Raw genomic sequence first — 27,950 nt, forward strand, 5'->3', positions numbered from 1 at the left:
AACAATCTCTCTTAGAGAAATACAAATAATAAGACATTTGTTTTTAATGTTACTAAAAAAATATAATAGTTTACAAATACCAAATTGCGTACCATCTTCATTATTGTGCCTTATACTGAAAGAAATATATAATTTTTGAATTACAAATATATCAAATTGAAAGTTTAAATGTTTTACAGATTAAACTAGAAAAATGTCAAAATACACACACACACACACATATATATATATATAGATATTTGAATTTTACAAAACAGTAATTCCAAATTAGCTAAATAATTTTAAATTTTTTTTTCATAAAATTAGATGAATTGATCTGTTAGATTATATTCTACTCACATATATTTCTAATAATTTTAAATCAGGTTTGATACTTAAAAATATGTCTCGTTAATAAATTTTTAGCAGAAAATATTAGCTTCCAGATTTTGAAAATCTTCACATTTAGAAAATGGGATGAAAACTCAGAGATCATCTTATCATATGATCAAGTCAATTTTTAAATCTTTGAGTGCCTTCAAAGTAGAATGATGATCCAGCAAGTCAATTTATCTAATTTTATGACAGTAATTAATTTTTAAAAATTATATAGTTAATTTGTAAACTCTACTTTGTAAAATTTTTATGGATCTGTCATTTTTTAAATATGTTGTAGTGCAATAGCAATTTTGTAAAAATTGAATTTTTTTGATAATATATAATTTTATAAGGTGCTCACTTACTCACATTTAATTACTAATATTGGTAATGTCACCAATATTATTAAAACTGACTTGATGCAAAACAACATCAGCACCAATTAAATGCATATTTTAAGTGATTACATCAGATGTACAAAAGTTCTTTACAAATTTTTCTGTTCAAAAACATTTTTTAAATAAAAATTTTACATTAATTACATTTCAATTATTTTTCAATAATTCAATTTTGCATTTTTATTAATACACAAATATTGGACTGCAAATTCCAGGAATTCAGTTTCATATGAAAAACATTACATTCTACAGTTTAAAAAATACCAAATGTTTCAACTCATGAATGTACTAATTGGTCTGCTACCTTTTCTATTTTTGAAACTAATCTTTTGCCATCCACTAAATGCATTATACTGTTTTAAACTCAATGCAAGAACACAAATTCCATGTTTTATTTATTGATTTATAAATTTTTTTTCACATAATGTAAAAAAAAAAAAAATCAAGATTTTCTAGATATAAACAAAAATAATACACTAAATAAAAATTTCTGTAGAATATATTAAAATCTACTAAATTAGAACATTTTACTTTTTAATTTTGCAAATACTACATTAGAGAAAGGTAAAACTTCATTAGAGCAGGGACTCTTACCTGGAGCAAACATACACAATCAATTTAATAACTTTACATTAAAATACAGATTTTCTAAATATGCCATATTCTACTATGAAGAAATGTATATAATAATCTTTTATGACAAAAATAGCACTGTCCAGTCCTTGTTAGATTTTAAAATTAACAATTAAGTAGCTATTATGTTATCATATTTTTGAAGAAATTATGATTAATTGCAAGAAATAACCAGTATTTTGATGAACTGAGTAATTAATAAAAAAATGCAAAATATTGCCTTATTTTAGACGAATTTATTCAATCAATTATAACTTCATATAACTACTAATCTTGATTACATTTATTGAAATTACCATTTAGCCAGAATAAAATTACAAATTTGTCAAAATATACATCCAGATTGAAATTTTTAAAAAATCACACAAGTTTTATAAATTTACATTTTATTTAAAATAATATAAATATATAATAAAATTGTTTAAAAGATATATAAGGCCGCCTTTTAAACAGTTCCCTATATTGCATTTTATAATAAAATTTTGAATATCAAAAACATACCACAAAGTTCAAACAATTATCACAGGAAAACAAACATTAAATAATCACAGAATAATCGACTAATGCATTGAAAAGCTTGTCACTTTCATGCAATAAATTTGTGCAATTACAAATACAATAAAATCAACATATATGACTAACAACATTAGTATTTAATTGAAAATCATGTGTTTTATCTTGCATATAATTTTGAAAACATTCATTCAAAACATTTTACAAAATATCTCGGTGGGGAAGGAAAGAAAAATACTGTGAATCCTATATAAGTCTTGGTTTAAATACAAATTTATGATATTAAATACAGTAATTACACATATTCATATTTTTAAAACAATATCTTTATAAACTGTTTGACTTTATAGAATTTCTTTTCCCCTATAAAAATAAGTAATTCTGATAATAACATGAATACAGAAATTAGAGACATCTTCATTAATTTCAAAGTCTTTAAATGGCCATTTGAGACTGACAAAAACAAACAAAAAGCAACAACAACAACAAAAAAACAACCCATTAGCTAATAAATAAATATTAGCTGCCAATTGAACTTCAATTAAATAACAATAATAAAAAAGGTGTTAATTTTCTAATTATTTAAAAAATATTTTATAAAATTAATAATCTGCATTATCGATGCAGCCTGGATTGCAATAGTTCATAGTAACATATATAATAATAGAAAATCTTTTCAGGATAAATATTGGTATTAGAATTATCATATAAATTGTGTAAATAGAGATTTTTGCTTATAAATATCAAAAAAAAAAAAAAGCAAATAATTATTAATATATCCTGTACAAAATTCTAAAACTTCACATATAGCATACAAATATAAAAGACAAGGAGAGAGAATCAGAGAGAAATAGCACTTCTAAAATGGAAAGTGAAATTTGCTTCACAAAAAAATGACAGTTTTGTAAGTACATAAAAATTATGTTAAATCATAACTTTTATTACTAAGAAAAAATATAGACAAGGCCTACTCTACCCTTTAAACACTACTTCACAAATTGTTCATATTTTGAGAAAGAAAGTTATGTATAAAGCATCAGGAATTGCAGAAAACAAACAGAACATCTTCATCAGTCCCAAAGCTCTTCCTGGCCACTTCAAAAGAATCATATGGAATCGTACACACTTCTGGAATAAAAAATTACCACATAAATATATCCAGCAGTTTACAAAATATTAATACATTTTTATACATAACATAAATATCACCTGACCCTCATGATTCCATTGATATGTATTAAGTAAATTATGAATATCTTTATGTATAAAGTAAAAACAAACCAAATAAGCAAATTTTATAAAGTAATATAAAATTTTATTTTATATTAAAAAACTTCTAGATGACAATTTTTTTAGTAGCATGATCAATGAATAATATCCATCTAATGATTTCCACAAACTCTTTCTAAACGCAAACTCTAAATTATAACAAACTGTCAATTAATAATTTCGATACTTTTACAATTACTATTCAGTTAGTAACACAAAAACTACTTCTGATTATAGATGCAACTAGTCTCCTTTAGCAACCAGCTGCTTCACTGGAATTAATGGCTGCTAAAATGTCCAACTAAATATATTATGTAACTTGGTCTCAATAACTTCTTTAGCAGGACATTTTTAAGCTTCAAATTTTTATAGATACATAATTCATATTATTTTTTGAACATTTACTTCATTCTGTCGAGAGAGAGACACTCAACCATTTCTAGCTTTTTACACTATAATCTAATTTCCAAACTAAGCATTTTTAAAATTTGATTTTAAATAAATTGCTTTCTGTTCTGAAATTTGCTTTGACAATAATGTGCTATAAACTGAAGTTTATTTTAACTATTTTATACATTTCAGTATTTTTCGTATTATATTGATGGTAATATTATAAATATATATTTATGCAACTAGTATCTAATAATGACTTTTAACAATGACTTTGTTCTTCCAGAATTCTTATGTTTTTTAAAATTTTTTTTTAATTATTATTGTTTATGATATGTTTAATATTCGTTCAAATTTTTTGCATATCTTAGTATTGTAGAAAAACACGTTTAAAATATTCTTGAAAAATTGATTAAATATAGAAAATAAATTTATATGGAAAAAGTTAATATCATTACAGATATATATATATATATAGATATATTAAATTTTAAGATGATGCAAAAATTATTTTTGTAATGAAATATTTACAGTAATTACCATAAAAAAAAAGACAAAATTTAGCTTAATTTTCAATTAAATTTTCTTTAAAATCACCCAAGGTGCTCATCCCCACTCTACAATACATATATGCCAAATTTGGTGGCTCTAGGTCAAAAGTCTATCTTATAAAGTACCAATACACACACAAACACAGATTCATCTTTATTATAAGTAAAAATAAAAAAGATGCAAAACATTAGAAAAATATTTTTAAAAATGAAACAGAAAACTCACTATTGAATACTGATGGATTTCTGTAAAGTATTTTTCTTTCTGTTTTATTAAACCCACAAAGGACAATATAGTGACCTAAGGGAAAATAATAATATTGAAACAAGCATATTTTAAGCTATGCATTGTTAGAATCAAAGATATCAGAAAAAAAAGAAAAAAAAAAAAATCTCTCACTTGATAAAGTATACTTGTACATACACACATACACATGCACACAAGACATTTTAACATTAAAAGATATTGAAAATGACTGCTACAAAAAAAATTAAAAATAAGTATTTAATTATTTTTTCTTATTTATTTAATATGTTCAGGATCACATTTAAAATTGCAAATGTTTGTACACACTAGATTGTTGTACTAGGAAATTATTTCGGCAGAGAGCGTTTCAATATTATTTTCATAACCAATCTTTATCTTAACTGCAACTATCTATCAAAAAAAAAAAAAAAAAAAAAACTGAAAGGCTAATTTAAAAAAAAATCTAAACTACTGAATAAATTAAAAAAACAAACAAACTTACAAATATTGAGTATCATAAGGGATCTTCTGATGAAAATTTCGTGGCAATTAGATTATTATTTTGTTTATTTATTAAAAATTTCATTCCCTTTGCAATGGCAAGTTTGGCACAAGTCATTGGCAAAAAATAGATTTATTTTGCAAAATAGTCAAAACTTAGGGAAGAAAGATGTTAAAAAAAACAGGCAGAAAAAAAATCCCAACACCAAGAGAAAGACTTGTGTTAGATAAACAAAATTTGGTAGGCGTGTTTATACATTTGAAAGATAACATCGATTCAAATTTCACGCATAAGTATGGCACTAGTAGCATCACTCAGAATTTGCATATCAGGTTTGCTTTAAATGCGTGCTGTAAAGTTCATGAGTATTATTTATCTTTAAAATTTGACGTATTGAGTTGATGTTAGCCAAGAATGCTTTTAAGAAAACGAAGAAGCCATTATCAACAGCTCACCGAGTTTGAACGAGGTTGTGCAATAGGGGTATGAGAAGATGGATTTTCTTTTCATAATATTGCAGAAAGACTTGGCCAGAATGTATCCACTGCACATGATTGTTGGGAGCAGTGTACAAGTTCTGGGTGGTCACATGGCACTACAGAGGGAAGACTGCTGTATTCAGCGCAAGGCTGTGGCCCATCGCATCGCAAATGCGATCTGCAGTTAGTACCACAGTGACACAATGAACTGTTAGAAATCGTTTACTTCAAGAACAGCTCTCAGCCAGACGCTCTGCAGCGTGCATTCCACTGATTTCAAGCCATTGCTGTTTACGATGCCAGTGGTGTCAAGCCAAAGCTCATTGTATAATGGAGTGGAGATCTGTTGTGTTTTCTGATGAATGCAGGTTCTGCCTTGGTGCCAGTGTGTTGGTCAAAAGGTGGCCAGGGGAACGCCTGCAGCCGAGACTCAATCGACCTACACATGCAGTCATGGTCTGGGGAGCAATTTCCTATGACAGCAGTAGAAATATTGTGGTTATTCCAAATACACTGACTGCAAATTTGTACATCAGTCTGGTAATTTAACATGCAGTGCTGCCATTTAGGAACAGCATTCAAGGGGGAGTTTTCCAACAAGATAACGCTTGCCTTCATACCACTGTTGTAATGCAATGTGCTCTACAGAGTGTTGACATGTTACCTTGGCCTAAGAGATCACCAAATCTGTCTCCAATTGAGCCAATGAGTATGGGATATCATTGGATGACAACTCCAGCATCATCCACAGCCAGCACTGACCATTCCAGTATTGACAGAACAAGTACAACAAGCTAGGAACTCTATAACATCAAAGTGACATTCGGCATTTGTATGACACAATGCTTGCACATTTACATTCAAAATTCTGGAGGATACACTAGCTATTAATGTAACAAACAGCATTTCACGTTTTAAATGCATTTTCATGAGCTTAAATTAACCTATGATCTTGAAAATTTAATCAATTAAATATGTTAACTAGACAATTGCATTGTACAAATTTCATTACTCTACAATAATTTTTTCTTGGTGTTGGGATTTACACAATTTTATAATAATTTTTTGAAGAAAGTATATAAATTAAATATATGTAAAATAAAAATAATATCATTTTAATATAAATCACAACTGAAAATTTAATTTAACAAACTAATATGCAAAGGATAAATATTTATTATGTTTAACTTAATACATTATTCCTAAAATATTCATTAAAATTTAAAATATAAAAAAATGAACATGTGTCACTTTTTTAATGTATTGCTTGAAGCAGGTAATAATAAATATTTGTCTCACACATAAAAGAATTGTGGATGTTCTATAAATTGATTAAGCACATTTTCTGCACGGAATTACATTTCTCATTCATTGATTTTCTAAGAAGGCAATATCCCCTTATAAGGACATCTTTGAGTTGTCCATTTTGTTGATACATTCAGAAATGAGTTTAAATCTCATATAAAAACATAAATATATTTTCAAATTAAAATTAATCTCTTCAAAGAATTTATATTCCATTGTGCTACTACTTATAGTTTCTAAAAGGAAGTGAGATGCTACTTTTCCAGTAATTTTTGAAATTTGAATGATTTTAAAAAAACTATTTTAAATTCATGTTCTTTTATTGATTGCCATACCAAAATGGCTAATAATATTTTATATAAAATAGTGATTTGCATTAAAAAAATAAATTAAGAAGGCATTTTTTATTGAACACACAGGACTTCTGTAGAATGTTACTATTTTTTCACCTATAAATACACATTATTTACATAATACACCTTTCAATCATTGATTTGGAAAGTTATAACATTTACCATTACAATTAACATTTGTAACAGTGAAGAATAAACAAGGTTTAAATAAAGTTATTGCAAAATTTTTAAGCATCAAATTCTTCAATAGTAAAAAAACTTTTTTCCCCTAAACAAGATTGGGTACAAAAGCTAGCAATAAGTAATCATAAACAATTCTTTCTTTATTATTTGAAGTCAATATGTTTCAAATGAATACCATTTCCCTGATTATCATATATGCTAAATGTTTTTATAGCATCTTACCAACAATCATCAACAAACAATTAAAATAAAAACATAAAACGAATACGCTTGAAATGCAACAGGGAATAATAACTTTCTAAAAACATACCCTGATAAGCAAAGGAACTATTACAACAACCAAGAACTTGCATCAGGCACTGAAAAAGACATTGAGTCACATTTCTTGCAACAATTATAAGTTCAAATCAATGTTATTTCACTTTAAACATCAGGCATATAAATGGGAACAGTAATTTAAAAAATAAATGGAGACAAAAAAAATATTAGAAAAAAAATTTTTTTTTCAAAAAAAAAAAAAAAAATCAAATTTAAAATGGCAGAAAGTATTTGTTTTTTTTAATTAATGGTCTTTGTAAATCCACTAAGGCAGATCTAAATCTGAGTAGCCTTTCAAAAAAATTGCAATGTTACTTAGAGAATTATGTAAATATTTTATCATTTAGCTGAATATTATAGAATGGTATTATTGCAAACATATTAATTTTTAAAAATTCAATTAATCCCATGTTTATTTCAAAAGCATTTTATTTTAAATTACTCTATATATTTAAAAAAAATTTATGAATAATATATTCTTGACATTTCGAAATTTAGATTGTATATAAAAAAAAATGTTTTTTTTACTACAATGAAGTATTCTTTACATTTTAAAATTTACATTTTTACCCCCCCCCCCAAAATATATATATATATATATATATATATATATATATATATATATATATATATATATATATATATATATTTCACAATAATAAAGTTTATTTTTTAGAGCTTAAAGTTACTCCATCAAAATAATTGACAGTTTCAAGAATTAAAATTACCAATCTAACCAGCATAGTTAAATAGCATTTCATAGTTTAAATCTAATTTAAATTTTTAAGCATGTCACAAAAATAATTAAGAAATAAATTGCATATTTATGTTAATAAAAAAATAAAATTGCACCAATATTAAAAAATTAAAATTTTTTCATTAAATTTATGCTAAAAGTTTAAACACAATTTCTTCCACAACAAAAGTAACATAATGTAGAACCTTCTTAGTATGGCAGGTGCATGTATCACAAAACAGCAAGTTGGCATTTACAAGGACAATTGCAGGATTATTACAACTGAGATGATCTAAAATTTCATCTATCTTCACAGATCTAAGAAAACAAAATTAACACAGGTTCTATTATAACTATACATTAAGCTGATGGATAACATATTATTTACATTTATTACATTATTAAAAGCAACAATTTAAATTATATTGAATCAAAAGTAGAATTTTTTGAACTGATATATTAATAATAGGCTATGCTTAAATAAGTGGGCTAATAAAACATAAATGTCAAAATTTGAATATAGAGAAAAAAAAAATTATATCGCTACAAATAATATAGGAGATTGTGTGTATGTGTTTAATAACATTCTATACAATGCATGTTTTGAACAAGCTACTAAATTTGTATATAAATACATTGAACTGGTAACTTGTAATACTACTTTTAAAATTTTAATTACTAAAAAATTTAGCAAAAATTCGGTGTTTTTCTATTTTGATAACTCCAATAAAATCAGGGATGTGATTGACTATAAAGCAAAAAAAAGAGGAAACCCATATGCAGAAAATATGATAGTGAACATATAGAATATTGAAATATGATACAGAATGTACAAAAATAGCAACTAGAAAATATAATCAAAACTACAACCCAATAGATTTTCATATTTATTTCAAAAGTAAATCAAAAGCATATGATTTTTCCAGACATTTTAAGAAGTATATTGTCCAGGACAAATTTAAATGTATAAGGACAACAGATATGAGAGGAAAGCCTCATATCTTACTAGAAGCCTCATACTTAAAACATACCTTACTAGAATATTTTAGGTAAATATTTCTTTAACAATCAACAAATCTTTCAGGCATATCTTTAAATATATTACAGGGTATTTGTTTTTACTACAGGTCTTCCATTGATATGACTCATCAGGCATTTCAGAGTTGGCTTTTGAGAATCAGTCCTTTTTATACAGTTGAATTGTATATTTCTTATAAAGCAGAAAAAAGTGAGAAATCTGGATTCCCTTTCCTCCAAAGCAGAAAGCCAATGTTTAGCATAAGAATTACATCCCTGATAAATATTAGAGCACAAAATTGATTTTTACAAATTTTAAAACAATATATTTTCAATGATAGTAATTTTGTAGTATGGATTTTTTTTCCTTCTGAATTTTGGCAACTTATTGATTAAATGCATAACTAATTAAATGCATAAATTAATCTTGTGATATTCTTTAATAATTAAAAACTAAGAATGAAACATCCTGTTTAATATCTATTTATGTAATTTACATGAGGAATAAGAAAGAAAAGTTACACTGCATCAAAAGTTAGAAGACGATTAAGCAGGCAGATACATTTTAAATAGAATTGATTACTTATTATTACATTAGGAGGATTCAACAACAGAAAAGAAGACAACATGATTTTAATGTCTGCCAAAGTTTGATATTTAAAAAACTCTTTGCTGAAAAAACCCATGGAAGTCAAAATATGCATAGGTGATTTAACTGATAGATAATTCATTCAGTATGTGACATTACATTTACAACATCCACTGTTGATAATATAAATGTTAATAATATTAGAAATTAAAATAGATTACTTTAAGATTTTTAAATAACATATAAGGAAAACATGCAGAACCAAATTTAAAAAAATGTTGTTGTTACTTTTAAAATTTTCATAAATTATGCTTTATTTGCAAATATAATCAGAAGAATTTTAATTTTTATTAAATATTTACATCATGATTTTTTTAAACAGATTTTAAATATAATTTTAACTTGTTAGCGTTCAGTAAATTAACTGAGAGAACAAAATAAAATGAAAAATAACATTTAACAAACAAACAAAAACTAATTTAATATGATGAAACGAAAAGTAGCAGAGTATACAATCAAGAATCATATGAAGAACAATAGTTGAGCTCTAACATTTACAATGACAAAATTTTCAAAAGGCAACATCTACTTTTTTTTTATTGGAATGTGTTTATTCTTCATAGCAAAAAACAATAAATAGTGTTGGAACAGTACCTGTAGCACAAAAATCACCAGTACTATACAGACTAAGAAGAAAAGTGTAAACAACTGTGTTATGCCTAACAGAGATGTGAAGTTTAACTGTTGTTAATTTTCAATAATCTCAGCATGGTTTTTGAAGACAGCACATTTATTGGACATAGAAAACGAAAAGAAAAGAACACAGGTATTGACAATTACGCACACAGCATCTTGTTCGCGGGAGGAATGGTGCCGGAACGAAGCGCCAGAAACGTAGTCACACAGATATTCCTATGTGAGAAAAATAGTCTGCTTGCTTCATCCCAACACACCCCTCCTGTGAGTGACATTTTTCGAGAATTTATAATACACATAAAAATTAAATGCACACAACAATACAAAAAATTAACGTACATACAAAAATTAAGAAATTAACGAAATATTTTTCACAGAATACTTCAGCTTTTCTTCACTAACAGCTTTTGTAAGAAAATCTGTAATTAAACATTCTGTTTGAACATATTCTAATTTAATTACATTATCTTTCAACAAATCTTTCATAAAATGAAAACGTAAATTCATATGTCTTGATTTATTTGAAGACCTGGTGCACTTAATCCACTGAATTGCTGCTTGACTATCTGAATTTAAGGTTACAGCATTATTTATAAATTGTTTACAGTTTAACTCAGTTAATAAGTTTACAGTACAAATAATGTCTTTACATAGTTCAGAAATAGCAAATAACTCAGCTTCACATGTTGACAGACTGACACTTTTTTGTTTATGACATTTCCATGAAATTAATGAATTACCTAATTTAATTACACCACCAGAAAATGATTTGCCATTTTCTGCATTCCCCCATCTAGCATCAGAACTTGCATTAAGAAAACCAAACTTACTGTCATAAAACAATTCTTTATCTTAGTACTCTTTTAGCTAAATTATAGTGCCTTTTTTCTGGTTTATGATTAAATTGTGACAAATATGTTGTTACAAATGATAAATCAGGCCGCGTTCTATTAGCTAAATATAAAAGTTCACCAATTAATTCTTGATACATCGTGATGTCAACCAGTTCATTTGTGGAAGGGAAACTCTTATCTTCTCCTTTTACAATTGGAGTTTTAACACTTTTACATTTTTCTAGATTATGTTTAACCAATAATGATTCAATATATTCAAATTGACACAGACCAATACCATTTTCATGTTTTACAATTTCTATACCTAAAAATTTACCGGGTTTGTTCTCATGTAATTCAAATATGCTTTTGATACTATTTACAACCTCTTGATACATTTCATCATTATTAGAAAAAATTGCTAAATCATCTACATACATACATAATATAAAAATATTTTTACCAACAGTTTTAATGAATTCACAATTGTCAGAGGCCAGTTGCATCAATCCTAATTTTTCTAATTCACCTTTTATAGTCATATACCAGTTTCTACCAGATTGCGGTAAGCCATGGATACTCTTTTGCAACTTACAAACTTTTGCAACTTACAAACTTTTTCATCTCCAATTAATTTTTCATAACCAGGTGGAGGTAACATATAAAAAGTTTCTTCAATATCACTATATAAATAAGCAGTTTTAACATCAAAGAACTTAAAAAATAAATTTAATTTAGATGCAAGTGCCATTAACATTCCGAAAGATTCGATGTTCACAACGGGTGAATAAGACTCGGAAAAATCTTTATTTTTTATTTGATTAAAACCTGCTGCTACAAGTCTCGCTTTATATTTTGTTTCACCAGAGTTATCTTGTTTTAAAGAATATACCCATTTACTTTTTATTAATTTTGTTTTTGCAGGCTTATTTATTATTTCCCAAACTTCATGTTTATTTAACGAATCCAATTCATTTTTCATTGCTCTTTCCCAGTTCTTCCAATCAGCACTATTTTTTGCCTCTAAGTATGTAATCGGAATGTTATAAGCTACATTAGCTGACATTTGTTTAGATTTGAGACTTTCCGAACATCTGACTGGAATCTGATTTATGATATTATTACTACTTGATTCAACATCTGGTGTTTCGTTTTCATCCCCTATTGCGGCGTCTGTCTGACGCGATCTTCTACTTTGGTATAGAATTGATGAATCACTATTCTCATCTTCTGCCGATTCATCAGGAATTTCTAAACTAGATATTTCATTTTTTGTTTTTTGATTTATCTCGCATGCCGCTGGAGAAGTTTCAAGCAGTGAATTAATATCCCAAGTTTCTGCTTTCGTTTTCCCCAAAAAAATACTACCTTTTAAAGATTCATTGAATTTAACTGATCTCTCTTCTATTATTTTTCGGCTTTTGATGTCATAAATTCGATAACCCTTTCTTTCTCTAGCGTATCCTAGCATTATACCACGTTTCCCTGGAACTTCAAATTTATTTCTCATTACTTTCGGAACGTGAAAATAAGCCACACAGCCGAATTTTTTAAGACAATTTAATTTCGGTTTTCTACCTGTCCAAATTTCAAGGGGTATTTTTTCTTTTCCTTTATGTGGGGTTACATTAGACACTTGGGTGCTACAATTAATTGCTTCGGCCCAAAATTTTAATGGAAGCTCACTTTCATATAACAAAGATCTAGCCCTTTCAGCTTTACCGTTACTTTCACTATTGTATGGAATAGTTTTTTCATGAAATATTCCTGAATTAGCAAGATAAGTATCAAGTTGTTCATTTACAAATTCTAAGCCATTGTCAGTTCTTAATTTTTTAATTCTTTTATCGGTTAAATTTTCATATTTGGCTTTAAATTGTGAAAATATATTAAATACTTCATTTTTATTTTTTAAGAAAAAGTAAAATACATGCCAGAAAAATCATCCACCAATATCATGAAATATTTTGCGCCACCTAATGATTCAGGTTTAATAGGACCACAAAGATCAGCTTAAATCAATTCAAGAATTTCAGAACTTTAATTTACATCAATATTAGGATGAGTTTTTCTGGTTATCTTACTTATGTCACAAGTTTCACATCTAAAATCATGTATATCATTAATATCAATATAATCTTTCATTTTAAGCATATATTTAGGATTTAAATGACATAATCTGTAATGCCAAATCTCATAACTACTAGTGGATTGTTTAGAAAAATAACACTCTGAATTATACAATGGTTCCAAATATAATTCTAATCTATTGTTATTTTTAAATGCTTTAGTAACTAAATTATTATCTTTATCAAAAATCAACATACAATTATTATTCGATTTAATTTTACAACCCTTATCCATCAAACAAGTTACTGACAATAAATTATATCTTAGTTCAGGAACATAGCTAACATTAGTAATTGTTAAATTTCTAGGATTATTACTTACAGTTTTTGTTTTAACTGTTTCGATTCCCTCACACAAAATTTTAGAGCCTTTACCAGCTAAATAAATATCCCTTGTTTCAGGGATTATTTTTTCTAACCACATACTGTCTTTGGCCATATGACAAGAAGCTCCACTGTTCAGCAACCATATTTTATCACTTAGGCTTTCTTCTTGATCAGAAGTAGTAAACACATCACTAACACTTCGTCGTTTTGTTGATTGATTGGCACGATGTTGTGCATTTCTCCTTTGATTATTTTCATTACATGGAGCACTTCTATTAGCATTTTTATTCCTGTAAAAACAGTCCTTGGTGATATGATTTGGGCGTCTGCAGATGTAACAGAGCCTTACACCAGAACTTTTGTTTTTTCTAGAATAAAAACTTCCACACTGATTCCTTCAGCGCGAATAACAGGTATTTTCTTCTTCACGTAAAATTTCTAATATTTCGTCCATTGACTTGTCACGTTGGGTTTTGAGAATTTCTCGCACTTTAGAGAATTTTCCTTTCAGTCTGCGCACTGTATAATAAACGAGCTCCCTAGGTGTGACATCCAGTCCTAAAGAATGACATTTTGTAGCAATTCCTCTTGCTCTGGCAACATAATCGTTTACCAATTCATTATTTTTCATTTGAAGATTTTTCAATTCATTGCCGGCATCTATTTTGCAGTCTTCTGCTTGACCCGTAAATGTTGACTTTATTTTATCCCAAAGAATTTTTGCATTTTCCTCTGTAGCGAACTGTAGGACCTGTTCATCTGACAATGATAACTTAATGTAAGCAACGGCGTCAGAATTTTTCTGGTTCCATTCTGCTGCATTTTTTTCACTTAGATTATCTGGTTTAACCACGGATATAACAGAGTTCAATCTTTTCAAACTCAGCGCTGCCTGTATTTTCAAAGCCCAAATGAAATAATTAGTTCCATTCAGCTCAGGGACATTTAATTTATTCAAGCTGGTAATTTCGTTTTTGACAGTTTCGTTTCAGTCACACAGTTCACTTAGAAATTTTAACGAAACATTTATTACGAAGCAGAACCACGAACTGCTACCAATTTGTTGTTACTTTTCAATAATCTCAGCATGGTTTTTGAAGATAGCACATTTATTGGACATAGAAAACGAAAAGAAAAGAACACAGGTATTGACAATTACGCACACAGCATCTTGTTCGCGGGAGGAATGGTGCCGGAACGAAGCGCCAGAAGCGTAGTCACACAGATATTCCTACGTGAGAAAAATAGTCCGCTCGCTTCATCCCAACATTAACAAATTCCTTTTGGCATGGGACATGCTTTGGTTTCAGATACCATCTACCATATGCAAAGCGTCATCGTGGATGAAGTAGGGCAAGTAGAAAATTTCTGAAATAAAATAAAATGCCCTTTTTTCCTTGTTTTTCTGTTGTTATTTTCTCTTTTCTTCATAGTCTGTCTAGTGCTGGCGATTTTTGCACTACAGGTATGCTTCTGGTGCAATTATTGTTTTTTGCTATGAAGAATACATTCCAATAATAAAAATAACAAAAAAAAGTTGGTATTGCTATTTGAAAATTTTGTCACTGTAATTGTAACTGTTAGAGCATAAATCTTGTTTTTCATATGATTCCTGAGCACATATTACAAAATGCCCTCAACCAAAATTTTATTCCATTCAAGTGAGCGGCATAATAGTTATGGTCTCATATATCAGGATAAATTTTTCACAAGCACCCTGTTTATATATATATAATGATATTTTAAAATCTAATTACAATTGCAATTAATTTCCAAAGCTTAATTTAGCCCATATTAAGTTCATTTTAAAATATTCTCTTATTTCCTGATCCCTTCCTCCCTTTTCTATTTAATTAAATCAACTGAAGCGTTGTAAAAATGCTTAGGTCAGCGGTTCCCACACTCCGAATGAAGGGATTAAAAAAAAACTGTCTAGCCAAGCACATTCTTTTAAAAGATCCCTATAATTCCCTTACCTAATCTGACACGTGTAAAGAAATCCCTATCAAAATCTCATAGTATTTAAACACTTGGAAAAATATTCTTCCTAAATTTTATTCTCTTGCCCTTTTTTCGCTGTCTTCTGCATTTCGTATAAAGCCCTCTAAAACGAAAGCCTATTAAATATACTTTTCTGGTATTTCTTTATAAACAGAACAGTTAAAATGCACATTTCCAACAAAGTAATTACAATTATACCTTTTTTCAACTTTGACATTGTTTAGATGAGCTGCTGAAAATCTGTCATTGATCCTTTGAGCATCCTTTTTAAGAACTCTTTGATAGAAATCCTGAAGAAAATAAAAGATAAATCCAAATAATTAGTAGAACAATAGTTTGTTGAAATTTATTTATGCAATCAGTTACATAATTTTACAAACAGAGAAACACATGACAATAATATTTGAATTTTTATATTTATTTCAAATATAATCAGTAGTAAGCATAATTAAATAAAATAGTCATTTCAAAGGTTTGCAATATAAGTAAAATTAGAGTTTACATCAAATATTTTAAGCAATAAAACATTAAAAAAACGAAGCAAAAGTCTTTATTTTAAAGTAATTTTTCCCCCAATTATATTATCAAATATAATAATTTTTTAAGGTGATTTATTTGTCACTTCTAATAGATATAATCTATTTTGAGTTTTACAACCTTTATATTTTCATAATTACAATAAAATAAAAATTTGCATTATAAATGACTGTTGGAATAAGTATGAAACAGAATTTATATATATATTAAATTGTTGAAATTTGCAAGTCTGATCAGTCATGGAAATCAAAAGAAGAAAAGGTAATAACCATGTTATTTCTATTCTACTCATAAGAAAATGTTTACAAACGATTTAAAAACAAAATTATTTTGAATAAAAATTTCTTTACATTAATTAGCAGGGTTGCCATTCAACCCCCCCCCCAAATATGTATATTTCCTGCACATATACACAATATAAAAGGAAATAATAACACACAATATAACAGCACTCATATTCTAGTTATAATATTGGGTTGGCAACTAAGTAATTGCGGATTTCCCTCATAGATGGCGTCAGTTGAATTTTTAGATTTGCAGCCGTAGTACAAATGTAAAACACATTTTGTTATTTGATAGTTGGCAATTCAGCTGTGAATCAGTAAAAAAAGGTTTTTGATCGGTTGCGTAGTTTTCGTTTGGCGTTCGTTGAAAAATGGAAAATCAAAAGGAAAATTTTCGTCACATTTTGCTTTTTTATTTCCGGAAAGGGAAAAACGCATCACAAGCTCATAAAAAGCTATGTGCTGTTTATGGTGACGAAGCCTTAACAGAACGGCAGTGTCAAAAATGGTTTGCCAAATTTCGTTCTGGTGATTTTTCACTCAAACATGAAAAACGCTCTGGTCGTCCAGTTGAAGTTGATGACGACCTAATCAAAGCAATAATGGATTCGGATCGTCACAGTACAACACGTGAGATTGCAGAAGCTTCATGCATTACATACATGCATTGAAAATCACTTAAAACAACTTGGCTATGTTCAAAAACTCGATACATGGGTTCCTCACGAACGGAAAGAAACGCATTTAACGCAACGCATTAACAGCTGCGATTTGCTAAAGAAACGTAATGAAAATTATCCATTTTTAAAACGACTGATAACTGGCGATGAAAAATGGGTTGTTTACAACAATATCAAGCGGAAAAGATCGTGGAGCAGGCCAGGTGAACCAACTCAAAAAACATCAAAAGCTGATATTCATCAAAAGAAGGTTTTGTTATCAGTTTGGTGGGATTACAAAGGAATTGTCTACTTTGAACTCTTACCACCCAACCGAACGATCAATTCTAATGTCTACATTGAACAACTAACGAAATTAAACAATGCAGTTGAAGAAGCGGCCCGAATTGACAAATCGAAAAGGTGTTGTATTCCATCATGACAATGTAAGGTCACACACATCTTTGGTCACTCGGCAAAAATTATTGGAGCTTGGTTGGGATGTTTTGCCTTATCCACCATATAGTCCTGACCTTGCACCAACTGATTACTTTTTGTTTCGATCTTTACAAAACTCCTTGAATGGTAAAAATTTCAAAAATGATGATGATGTCAAATCGTACCTGATTCAGTTTTTTGCTAATAAAAACCAGAAGTTTTATGAACGTGGTATTATGATGCTGCCTGAAAGATGGCAAAAGGTCATTGATCAAAACGAACAATACATTACAGAATAAAGTTATTTAGTTCCATGAAAAAATTGTCTTTGATTTTCTAAAAAAAATCTGCAATTACTTAGTTGCCAACCCAATAGAATGCAAATACTCCATAATTCTAATAAGTGAAAAAGCCAGATTCATCAATAAATATATATTTAAATAAGATGCAGTTTTTAAAACAATACAATTTGTGGTAGTACTTTCAAATATTTTTATAGTATTCTTCACAAATATTAAATATTGTGGGGGATCATCATACCCTATCAAAAATGATCATCATACCCTATCAAAAATAAGTATCTAATGATTTTGCTTTTTTGATTATGCTTTTTTTGACAACGTTTTTCATTAACTATTTAACAAAAATGAAAGATTTTCATATAAGAAAGGCACCATTAATTCAGATGTCTGAATTTTTTAAAGAAAAGGCTGAAGAATATTAGCAATAAAAGAGAAGCTACTTTAGTCAAAATAAATTTATCCTGACAAGCATTTATACTTTATCACTCGTGGCAGATCCCGGAAAAGTTTTTTTTAATTGAAATTTATGCATTTAAAACTTTTAGAGTACTTTTGCAAACTGATATTTTTTACCCAGTGGAAAGAACAATGTTTTAATGAAAATTCAAAAGAACAAGCAACTTCTAGGAAATCATCATGTCTAGTTGGACCCTTCTATTCTTCTTCCTAACTAACATCTACTCTCAGTTCAGAAGATTTATGTCCATATTGAAATGCCTCATGAATTATGTGTAGTCTACAAGTACCTAGATCTAAAATTTTACAGTTTTTTTCACACAGAAATTCTTCTTTGATATATTAAAAAAATTTTAATTTACATTTGGTCCATTCACACTAGTTTGTAAAAGTATCTATATGTCCAAACTTGATATAACTTCTTTAAGATTTCAGACGTAAGCCTTAAAAATATTAAATTCTAATATCTTGTGTAGACTGTTGGTTGATTCACATCAATATCTTAAAATAAGATCCATTTGGTATTTTTGCGAAATGTGGTTCAAAGTTTTGTCAAAGCATATTACAATTTCTTTTATTGTTTAAATATTTCTTAAGAGATTTTATTTTAAGATTTCTAAACAGAACTAATCCATAAAAATAATGCATGACATTTTTGTATGATCGAAAGTACATTTTTTGGCTATTTCACTGTCACTAAACATATGTGAAAATATTTCCGATACACCAATGAAAGCATTAAAGGACAAAGGTGACACAATAAGTTTTAATGTCCATAAAGTTAAGCTTTTATATGATTGTTCTTGAGCTAAAAAGTTAGAAATCGGCTTATTTACGGATGGCATATGAGTTTCTCCTATATTCTTTTTAGATACAAAGTTCAATAAAATTTTTTAGAACTGACATGCAATTTTATATGCTTTCCTCTTTTGGCATGACTAATAAGTGCCTTTTTCCCCATATTACTTAAATTTACTATCTTTCTACAAAGAGAGCAGTACGCAGCAAATGGATTTTGAGGAACTTCTCTAACCCATTCAGTAAAATCAGGATTCTTATTTTTATCCGTCCATTTTGTATTAAATAAGGGTTTTGAGCAGCTCATTGTTAAAAAAAATCTCTAATATACTCTGAATGAGCTCACAATTTCTCAAATAATAAACTCGCACGTGAGCAACTAAATACCATAGTAATGTTTCCACAAATAGAATACTGCTGTACCCACCAGAGAAATTTATTCTATCTTCTCAAGCAATTATAGCAGTCTCATGCATTCTCACTGACTACAATTGAGGAATTTCATGGATAGAAAACAGCTGTCTCTGATACTGAAATTAAATTGTTATATACAGAAAAAAAGTGGAGTGCAGTTGAAAAAAGGTTAAAAGAGGTCTACAACTGCTCCATTTTTGGTGTTGTGGCTTTAATCTTTTATTCTTGCAATGTTTAGAGATCAGCATTTTTTAGATGGGGGGGGGGCTAAGGAACTTAAAATTCATTGTATTTTCCTGGTTTTCATGGGAATTTTCAAATTTCCTTTTTTTAAAGATGATTTTCAAATTCTCTCTATTTTTTCAGATTCTTTAGTGCTATGGCAATCCTGATTAATTATTCATAATAAAATAATTTTGAAGCTAGAGAGTATTAAATTCAATTATTATGTTAAATCTTATTTCAGCTAATGATCAAGACAAAATAAAAGCATAAATCTACACGACTGAGATGATTAAAAATCCCAAGGCAAAGACAGTCTTTATTATTAATATTTTTTTAATGATTTTTTTATCCTGGACTCAAACAAAATATTCCAGGTTCATAGTGAATTTGAATAAAATGTATAATTTTTTTTTTTCTTACTTTAACATAAATAGTCCATTAAAAAAAATTCATTACAAATTTGTTTGTTCTGATTTCAAAAAAATTAGTTCTCTATAATTCCAAACTTATATGTATAAAATATAGTTGTCCTGTTTTAAAATATAATCCCAGGCATAACAACTAAACGAAATTAAAAAAACATACTAAATTTTGTCTGCAAGTTTGTACAATCATTAATGTAAGCAGTAAATTACTAGAAATCGCTCATCATCTTGGATGGTTCAGTTTTTAATTTTTTTTTCTCTCTAGTTTGATGTTATGCCCCCCCCCCCTCCTCCACAGTAAAACAGTATTCGAATTGAACTTCAATTACTGATGCTAAAATCTATTTAATTAAAAAATTCAAGAAACACTAATTTTAAATACATTTTACAAATACTAAGCTTCCTTTTTCTTTTTTAATGAGATGATAGAATATGACATTTTATCATGAAATGATAGACTAAAATCAAGTAATTACCTCTTCTGAATAACCAGGGTTAACTCCCAATGTTATAGTCAAATACAAATGTGAGACTCCAAATTTCTGAAGTAAGTATGCTAGATCTATTGTCCAAGTACTAGAAAGAATTTTTTTAAAAAAATCTTGCATTAATTTCATAATTAGCCACTAATAGGATTGCAAGTCAAAATACAAAGGGAAAAAAAAAAGGCAAAATGTATTGTGAATGGCAAAAAAAAATCAAAATCATGTCATTAAGATGCCTATATGTGGAAAAGTTGCATTACTAATCCACTATAATACAAAATATCAACTAAATCACATTTAAACCAGTGTTTTCAAATAAAATTTAATCAATTCTAAATCCAATTATAATGCCTAATTTGTTAAAAAAAGTTTACAAAAATGCATTCATAAATTATAAATTCTGATTAGAAGCCATGAATGTTGAAATAAAACTATTACAGAAACAAGACTAGATTTGAGAAATGCATCATTCAAAAGTGTTTTAAGAATGTGCATATTGTTGAATCTTTATTGCTTGCATTGATGCAATTGCATTACACAGTTGTATAAATAAGGTTCAATATATATTATTTAATTATCAACTTGTGTTATGCAGGACTAAATCTATGTCTTGAACACAATTAGATAAAATGTGTCTTTCATTTGAGAGTACATCTGAAACTTGATCTGATATCTACAGTTTATAAAATATTATTTACAAGTATATGCACCAAAAAATAAACAACTATTAATATGTATTGTCATTAATAATAGATCTCAAAGGCTTATAGATAAAAAGCTCAATATCGGTGGTAATAGATCAACATATGTTACATAAAAAAAAGAGAACTTTAGAAATAGTATTCTATAATTAAGGAGATTTTAGAAACAAAGATAATTCTTTAAAAAAGTTTAGCATTTAGAGAATGAGAGGGAAGAAATTTTTTTGATATCTCATTATATAAATGTAAGGACATTTTAATCTATAAAAATTAAAGCATTTAGAGCTGAAAGTTCTTTTAATGCTAATATTTATTTCCAGTTGCCATGCTTTAAAAATATGGTAGCTGGAAATACTGATATTAAAGAAAATGCTTCAAGTAGAAGGGGAAGAAGAAAGAAAGAAGAAGGGGGGGGGGAAAGGATTGTAATATAAAGAAAAAATCTGTGGAAAGAAGTCAAAACATTTAATTGTAAGATAATATGAAATATATATATATATATATATATTACACTTTCATCCTACATATAAAGCCACATTTTGAATCCTTCAAGTTGTAATGAATCAAAAGATATTTAATAGAAACAATGTTAAAAGACAATTCAATTTCACAAATGAAAACTACACAAACAAACATAGAAACAATGCTTATAAATGCAGCTTTTCAAATAAAAGAGAATAATTAATTATAAAATGCATTCTTTTCAAATACTCAGTCTTAGCAAAATCAGAATGAAAAGAGTAAAAATTAACCATTACTAGAGAAGTTAAAACTGGGAAAAACATTCATCATCAAAATATGAAATATACTTTCTGCGGAAAACTTTAATTCCGAATGTTAGAAGAAAAGGTAGCTAGAAAGATAACACAACAGGTGAATGTTTTATTTTCAGAATCAGTATCTCACAAAAGTGATGGGATACTTGTGCTTTACAAAAGGAAACTGTAATAAAATAAATAAACATGTACAAAAATTTCTTGGGTGTGTTTCATATTTAAAGTTAGAAACAATTATTACATAACATACATTTTGTCAAAATATTAATGTTATAAAAATACAATTGTTTAGAACGGAGCAAAAAATGGCTCACATAAGCGATGAGACACTTTCTTTTCCATCAAATATTTATCCAAAAATTTTACTTTTTAAAAGGTTTTAATATTTTGTTGGATTTCCTTTTACTTTTAAAACATGATTTAATCTTCTTGGGATTGATTCGATTAGTTTTTTTTGTGATTTCTGGAGTGATTTTACCCCATTCTTCTTGAAGCATCGATTTTAATTGTTGTTTTGAAGAAATGGTGTGTCTGCGAATTCTTGATTCCAATTCTTTCCAAATATTCTCTATGGGATTTGAGTCTGGAGATTGTGGTGGTGTTTTTATTATTTCAGGACAGTTTTACAGCAGCCAGAGTCTAACGTTCAAAGCAGTGTGCTTCGGGTCATTGCCCTGGTAGAATTTAAAATCGTTATGAAGGTTCAATTTTCGTGCTGAAGATTTCAAATTTTGCTTTAAAATGTCAATATACTTGTACTGATCCATTATAGTATCAATAAAAACAAGATTACCAACTCCAGTGGACGACATACACCCCCATACCATAACTCCTCCTCTACCATGTTTTACTGTTGGCACCAAGTTCTGTTTGCGAAATTCTTCCCTGGGTTTTCTCCACACCAAGATTCTACCGTCAGAACCAAATATATTAAATTTACATTCATCAGCAAATATAACTTTATTCCAGTAATCGGAATTCTTATTTATGTTGGATTTTGCGAAAGCTAGTCTGAGTTTTCTATTCTTTTCATTTACAAAGAATTTTTTCCTGGCTACTCTACCATGATATCCAGCAGATCGAATTACCCTTCTAATAGTCTCAGGATTAACAATTATTCCATATAATGCTTGTAAATCAACAACTTTAGAGGCACTCTTTCTTGGATTTTTTTTAATATTTCGAACGATAATTCGTTTTATTCCATTGGATAGCTTTGATGGTCGGCCAGGTCTTCTTTTATCCTGAATAATATGATTCTTTTTATATTGTTTAATGATATTGAAAACTGTTGAATGACTCAAGTTAACTGTTTCAGCAATTTTTCCAATAGATTTTTCACGTTCAATATGCAAATTAATAACTAATTTTCGAATTTCAGGCAAAGTTTCTTTTCGTTTAGCATTCATGGCTGCACAGAGCTAAAAAACACAAAAATTCCAAAAAAAAACAGGAGAGAAATACTGCAGACGATTTTATAAATTATTGCCAATTGCTTTTGAGTAAAAATAAAACCACCAAAAATATTTTTATTGCTTATTTCAGACAATTTTTGTTGCATATCTAATGGTGTCCCATCACTTATGTGAGCTATTTTTTGCTCCGTTCTAAACAATTGTATTTTTATGAAATTAATATTTTGACAAAATGTATGTTATGTAATAATTGTTACTAAATTTAAGTATGAAATACAACCACAAAAAATTTGTACATGTTTTTTTAATTTATTTTATTACAGTTTCCTTTTGTAAAGCATAAGTGTCTCATCACTTTTGTGAGACACTGTATATATCTTGCTTGTAATTATTAATTGTGATGGAAAAGTGGTTAATAAGGGTTCTAATAATGGTATAATAAGATGAACTTTATATAGAAAGTCTCTTTTAATGTTTTATTTACATGCTACATATAAATAAATAACATTTTGTCACCTGTTGTCAGATTTGGATGAAAAACTTATTGATACAAATTTTTATCATGGGGAAATTGATTTTGTTTATAATAAGTAACAAATTATACATTGCAATGTAAACTAATGAAATATGCAATATTTATAGAAGCAAAACCAACTGTTAGTATGGAATGCAGTTGTAATGATTTAATCAAAAAAGAAAACATCAACTACTATTCATACATGGTAAGAGACAGAAGAAGGATCTATGTTCATCAACAATGTGTGTTTAAAGAGAGAATCCTTGATTCCCTATGTCATGTTAAATACTAACCTTTTAATTTCTCTAGCATTTTAATTTCAATCACTCATGCTTACATATCTGAGCAATCATAATTTATGTATTCATTTTTGAGGGATTTCATTACAAATTACAGAAAAAAGCTGAATTTCGAAACTATTTGAGCAGTTAAAAATTTAATTAGATGGAATTAGAATTGTGTACTGTAAATTAGTTTTGTTAGAAGATACTTTTCCACAATAGGCATTTTTTAAATATTATAATATTTTTTACACTGCATTCCAATGCATGTAATTTTTAGTTAATATCAAAAGATGACATAAACAAATGAAACCTTTTATCAAATCCTTCTTGCTTTGAAACTTCCTCAAGGTTTTCTTTCATATACGTTCTATCTTTCTCACTTAAAAGGGAGAAAAAAAAACATAAGATAAAAAAAATATGAATATATATTATAAAATGTAATAGGATTAGGCATATTATTCAAATGAAGAATCCATTACATTTATTTCTACATAAAATGTTTAATTTTATACAGAGATAAATATTAAATTTTCATACCTATTACAAATTATATATTTAAATATGTAATAAAAATGTTTTTTAATATTTAGATATGTGCAAATTCCTTTTAATTCTAATAAATACATTATTTCATATAAAATAGAAATCCAATAAATTTACACTGTCACAAATATTTTTTTAAAGATTACTGATTAAAATAAATATCAGTTATTTAATGGATGGAATAACCCTTATCTAATTCTACAGAATAACCAATCAGAACACAATGTTTTTATACTATCATTTTTTCATGGAAATCAGAGATGAAAACATGAAATAGAATAGTGCAAGAAACATCAAAAAATTCTTAGGAGGAAAAACTAAAAGAATATATGGAAAAAAAAAAAAGCTAATGAATTAATGTAATGTTAGTTAATGAATTATATACTAAACATTTCTATTATCAATTGTTAGTAAGTATGTACTTATATGGATATATGAAAAAATAACAAACCTCAGAACCATCATTACAGCAGATATTCCACAGTCCCAAGATAAGTGCTGTTTCACATGAACAAGGGGAATTTCAATTGAATCTACTTCTCGAGCTCCACCGCCCATATTGGTACAGATTTCCCACTAAGCCCTTCAGAACTCAATGTCATTAACTGTCATGAATGTTTTAAACAAAGTGTGAGAAAATATTTTTACTTTGAAACAAATAAAAAAAAAAAATCAAAACTGAAAGAAATCTATTCACGGATTTACACTTTCTAACATTTCACAAAACTACTCTCATTTTCAATTTTCAGCAAGATGCAAAAGAAAAGTGAAGAAAAGAAGAAAGAAAAGGATTTTTGACAGACTGTATAAAAATATAGAAATAGACATTCACATATAAAATTTTGAAAACCTTCTGAATAGTTATAAGTCAAACTGCAATCTATTTCTGAAACATGAATCACAAAACATTTTTTCCAACTTTAATATTCAACAATTATTAGAATTCTGCAATTTTAGTTTTAACTTTTGATTTTCTCTAAAAGTGGTGCTTTGTTTTACTTCCCAATATCTTGCAAGAAAGATATCTGCTTTAATAACAGTTTTACAAAAACCATATGTTATCATAAAATATTTAATTAAGTGAAAAGATTTAATAAGTAGCATATTATAATAAAAAAAATTAATCACATGTGCAACTTTTCTAATAAAAATTACATATTTCTAATAGATACACTACTAAAATTTGAGTAAAATGATTTAATCAAAATCTACATTATAATGAATGCAAAACACGTGAAAAGATAATAAAAGGTCATAATCATTAAACATCATTACATAATCAAAGAAAGTACTTGAAAAAAATATTTGAAAAATTCATTCAAATTAGAAACAAAAGTTTAACTAACTATTTTATTGAAAATTAGTTAAAACAAAGCATAACAAAAAAATTTCAAAAAATTAATTTATTACAATGTAAAAAAAAAAAAAAAAAAAAAAACTGCTTTATTCTATAAAATATTTTTTTTGCAATATATCCAAAATTTCTTAGTACTATGAATACCTCAAACCAGAGAATTTAAAAATAATCTGAAATTGATAATGCTAAATGCAATATACAAGAATTTCTTTTACCTTATTGTAAGCAATTTGAAAAGAAAGATAATTGCTTTAAAACTTCAGGGGGGGGATTAAAAAGAAAGCTGCAAATATAACTGCATAAATTGTATAAAGAATATTATTTAGTAAAATAAATTTAATATTACCTCTTCACTATTTATTTATATCAAATACTTACTATATATAATAACTGCTTGTTCAGATAAAATCCTTAACAAATAATTACTTATAAATGCAAGTTATCAGCAGAAACTTACACTATATAGAAATATTGCTATGAAATTAAAGCTTAAAACATTTTTTTTATATCTTTTTGTGCAAAATTAAAATTTTCATATAGATTGCTCGTATAACTATTAAGCTCAAACCGAGTTATATCGCTATTCAGAGCACATAGCTACTAAAACAACTAAACAAATACTATAAGCATTTTATTTACAAAGTAAACAGTGTTTCAACATTTATAATTATTTCCATTATTAATAATGAACATGCAAAAAAAAGTAAATAATAATAATCACAATCTGTATTCTTTTGCTAATAAATACCCGTCGTTCTATTGTATAGTCTGCTCTACTCAGTAGAGCAGAGAACAGAAAATTATAATCAGAGCTCAGCAGCAGAATAAAATTAAGAGTTATGTTTAATAATATGCTCTGATGCGAACGTATAATCTGTTAAAATGTTTTGAAATAAACAATCTAAACAAACAATTTCTAAACCAAAGTCATAAAAGTGTAAATATAATAAATCTGTAAAAGATGAACTTAGTGTTTCTCAATTCTAAGAGTTCACAAAAATGTAATAATAATAGATACTCTACAAAATTCATGTATAAATACGTATTCAGCAGAATACGTATTTATTCATTTGACAAATAGGCTTACATCTGCATCAGCCTACAACAAAAAGAAATGGATCAGCGATTTTTTTTAATTCTTTATTTTCTAAAAAAACAATTTTAAAAATGTTTCAGTTATTTGTTTAAAATTTTACTTAATAACAATAAATTACACGACAATTACTTTGCTTACTTTTTGGAAAAATAAATCTTATTCTTCCCTAGAGTATTTAAAAAAGAAAACTCAATTTTGCAAACAAAAACAACTGCAGAGATGTTGCCAAACTTTCTGAGATTGAAATTTTATTTAAGAATAGAAATAAGTGCACAAATTGGTATAGTGATTAATGAAACAAAGTTAAGAGTTCTCAAAATTTTCGCAAGGTTGCGAAATTAGTAGATGAAGATTAAATTTGTAGTGATGTTTTTTAAATAAATTTATTTTTAAACTACAAAATTTTAAAAAT

General features: G+C 27.5%; 1 protein-coding gene across 2 annotated transcripts; it reads right to left on the reverse strand.

The window, feature by feature from the left end:
- Nucleotides 1-303: 303 nt before the first annotated feature.
- LOC129956125 (protein GUCD1-like) lies at nt 304-27,830 on the reverse strand. Of its 2 annotated transcripts, none has more exons than XM_056068276.1 (9): nt 27,677-27,830; nt 25,537-25,690; nt 24,853-24,921; nt 20,841-20,940; nt 16,025-16,116; nt 8,441-8,552; nt 7,491-7,539; nt 4,338-4,412; nt 304-3,029 (listed from the first exon to the last, which is right to left on the reverse strand). In XM_056068276.1, the coding sequence occupies exons 2-9, from the start codon at nt 25,641-25,643 to the stop codon at nt 2,938-2,940; spliced, it is 696 nt and encodes a 231-aa protein (XP_055924251.1). In that variant the 5' UTR covers nt 25,644-25,690; nt 27,677-27,830; the 3' UTR covers nt 304-2,937. The 2 variants fall into 2 exon arrangements, with proteins under 2 accessions (XP_055924251.1, XP_055924252.1); XM_056068277.1 differs by lacking the exon at nt 27,677-27,830 and adding an exon at nt 27,530-27,547.
- Between the last annotated feature and the right edge of the window lie 120 nt (nt 27,831-27,950).

Source organism: Argiope bruennichi, chromosome 2 (genome assembly GCF_947563725.1).
Source record: "Argiope bruennichi chromosome 2, qqArgBrue1.1, whole genome shotgun sequence".
In the NCBI taxonomy this organism is placed as follows: Eukaryota; Metazoa; Arthropoda; class Arachnida; order Araneae; family Araneidae; genus Argiope; species Argiope bruennichi.